Source organism: Sander lucioperca, chromosome 9 (genome assembly GCF_008315115.2).
Source record: "Sander lucioperca isolate FBNREF2018 chromosome 9, SLUC_FBN_1.2, whole genome shotgun sequence".
Lineage (NCBI taxonomy): Eukaryota > Metazoa > Chordata > Actinopteri > Perciformes > Percidae > Sander > Sander lucioperca.
Genome location: NC_050181.1, coordinates 31,817,543 through 31,820,700, shown reverse-complemented (window position 1 = coordinate 31,820,700; position 3,158 = coordinate 31,817,543). Strand labels below are relative to the sequence as shown.

At 39.8% G+C, this 3,158-nt stretch overlaps 1 protein-coding gene across 1 annotated transcript; it reads right to left on the bottom strand.

Moving 5' to 3' along the window:
* Positions 1–1,437: 1,437 nt before the first annotated feature.
* Positions 1,438–2,560, bottom strand: LOC118495862 (tripartite motif-containing protein 16-like). Its single transcript, XM_036005177.1, has 2 exons — positions 2,322–2,560; positions 1,438–2,159 (listed from the first exon to the last, which is right to left on the bottom strand). Exons 1-2 carry the CDS (start codon positions 2,558–2,560, stop codon positions 1,559–1,561), a joined length of 840 nt encoding a protein of 279 aa, XP_035861070.1. The 3' UTR covers positions 1,438–1,558.
* Positions 2,561–3,158: the final 598 nt, after the last annotated feature.

The window sequence follows — 3,158 nt, the reverse complement described above, 5'->3', positions numbered from 1 at the left end:
CACAAGAAACTCCTGATAAACTTTAACTGTTGACCATCACTGGATCCCCCGTGTCAGGAGTTTAAAATATGTTGGAACTGGGATTGATGGCTGCCTTAACTTCACACATAGATCTGACTATATTTTAAAGGAAGCCACGCAGAGATTGTTTCTGTACTTTCAGTGGTTTGACACCATTTACCACGATGTGTGACACAATGCATGTTTATTATAAAACGTTCCTATCAGCCTAAAAACATGTTCTTAACTAAAACATGCAGACAGTAAGCCGAGGAGCTTTAACCTCCACTACATCTCTGGTTATCAGGATGAAGGCGCCCTCTTGTGTCCTGCATCAGTTTATTCACTTCACTTGTTAACCTGCTGGGATGTTCACTACAGGAAGACATGTCCAAACTTTAAACATCAGTAAAGAGACATTTAAATAGATGTCATATTACACTGTGTCAGCTTGTTCACATCAGTCACACCCTGTAACACTGGTGCTGCATTCAAGTCTCATGGGAAACATGGGAGAGAAGAATTGCAGCTCTCAGGTTGAATATAGTATTTGGGAATGTAAGATTTGAGGCTAAATGCATTCACTGAGTTTTTGAGTTCTTATAAAAAATACTTGTAACCAAATGTAAAGAATCAACTACACAATATCTGTTGTCATATAAATGTCAGGGTTTTTAAGCCTATGTAATAAATCATCTTTATTGACTCAGTTCACAAAGAAAAGGTTGGTTGTAAAAAGCAACAAGTGATAGAAAACTCTGCTCATTTCTCTGTGACAAAGCTGTTTTAGTGAGAAAAGTAGAAAGGACCGAGACTGACTGTCTCTAAACATGATCTCTGTACTTTGTGGTGTTTTAAGAGGAATACTCCCTCAGATATGATCTCATATCAGTTTCACATTTTCTCCATCAGCTTTGTAAGAAACCCTGGAATCAAGACAAGAAGAAACTACTTTGTTCATGTTAGTTTATTCATCATGTAAACCTTCAGTTTGTTCACACATCCCATCAGTAAAATCTGTTCTATAATATTTATGTGCAGATTCACTTCACCCACACAATCAGTTTGTTTGACTCTCAGATATGTTAAAGACAATAATGAATAATCTTCTTATTGATTATGATCAGGATAAACAGATATATGTGATCATAGATTTCTTTACAAAGAGAACAAAGTATAGAGGATAAAGGAGATCTGGTACTTTCTCTCTTCAGACCCATGATGTGAAAGAGGAAACAACAACATACAAATACATCGATACAAATATTCATCAAACATTTAGAGAGCAGAGAAGTTTTCATTCTCAGTTCAGGTCAACAAACATCATCATGAGCAGTGATAGCCTCCATGGCTAAACAGACACAGGAAGGAGCCACCTAAAGAAACTCAAACATTTACACAACTAATAAGATGTCAAAGGACATCCCATAATGTTTGACTGACAGCTGATCTCTGTGCAATGAAGAAATGCCACAACAATCAGCTCTCAGCAACAGACATGGAGACTAAATAAGTTGAAGAGTTAAAACACAGAGTTTAACCCTTAAATGACTTCTGTCTATTTCAGTTTACACAACTCAGCAGTGTGTCCATTTAAAGATCCAAACAAGATGTTAAACCCAAGTCCAGCATAGAGCGGCTGAGTGAATGTGGTCTGGACTCTGTGGAGGAGAGTCATGGTTTTAGAGACTCTGTAGAAGGACAGAATACCTGCACTGTGATCCAGGTACACTCCTACTCTGGAGGACTCAGGACCTGAGACAGGAGTTTGGACTTTGTTGTACCAAAAGATATATCTGTTATTGTAATACTCTAACATCCAACATTTGTCATTGTATCCAAATCCACAATCCTCCCCTGCTCTGCTGATATTCTTGTATGCGACTGCTACATGTACTCCTTCCCCTCTCCTCTCCACCTCCCAGTAACAACGACCAGTCAGACTCTCTCTACTCAGGACCTGAAAACAATCAGTGAATCTGTCTGGGTGACGAGAATAAGACTGTGGTTGACTCATGTATGTTGCTTTTCTCTTCCTCTCAGATAATAACAGATGTGTGTGTGCTGTGTTTGGATCCAATGTGATTACACGTGAATATTGTAAGAAGTCAGCTCTGGTCTTGGGCTCTGGTTGTGGCAGTGAAACATCCACTTGAGTCCTTGTCACCAGGGCCGGAGCACAATACTGTGGACCTTGAACATACACATTCTCTGTGGGTCCCCAGTATTTATTTCTTCTTGTGTCTTTGTGGGCCCTCCTCACATGAGTGTCCCGTCTACTCTGTCCTCTGTTTCCCCCCAGTCGTACCCCACTGCCTGTCAGTGAGATGTTTGTCCATTTCTTTCTTAGAACGTCCTGTAGTTTATCTCTGACTTCTAAAACAGCCGCTGTCACGTCCTCAAAGTAGCTCAGAGGACGGATATGGATGCTGGATGTTGATTGGCTGAGTGGTGACAGTGAGGGGTAGTTGTGTAGAAACTGGTTGTGATCCTCTGTGTGTGAGAGCTTCTTCAGCTCAGCATCTTTCCTCTTCAGCTCAGTGAGAAAATCAATACACATTTGTAACAAGTATTTATTTTTTAATAATGCATTTACTGCCTTTTAATTGAAATAGAATATATGGTAATTTGTCCATGCTAGTATTTATCCTGTTATATAACTTTATTATATTTCAGTGTTGCATCAGCAGAGGGCAGCACAGACCACCCAATAAATCAGGGGTTCTTAATAATGTTCCCCTAGGGGGACACGTACCCCCATTTGAGAACCACTACAATAACGGATGTGTAGAGAGGAGCTTCTTCTTTTATTTAAATAGAAACACACCTCTTATCTTTTTCTCTGGACAATGAGCTGTTCTATTCACACATAGGCTCAATTGGATATTACACAGACTTAAGCTAAAGAGCGTTTAATGTCTGGTCCAACTGAGTCAGACATTTACGTTCTCACATGCAGCTTCTCTGGGTAATGTAAGAGACGTTGTGTTAAAGGGGCTCAGGAGTCACCTAGTTTTATTCACAGTGGAAGGATTTGGAGTTGTTTGAAGGCAACTTTTGATGTAGCTGTGGTGAGTAATAGAGGTCGACCGATATGGTTTTTCTCTGGCCGATGCCGATCTTTAGAAATCAGTAAATACATGCTGCCGATTTATTTT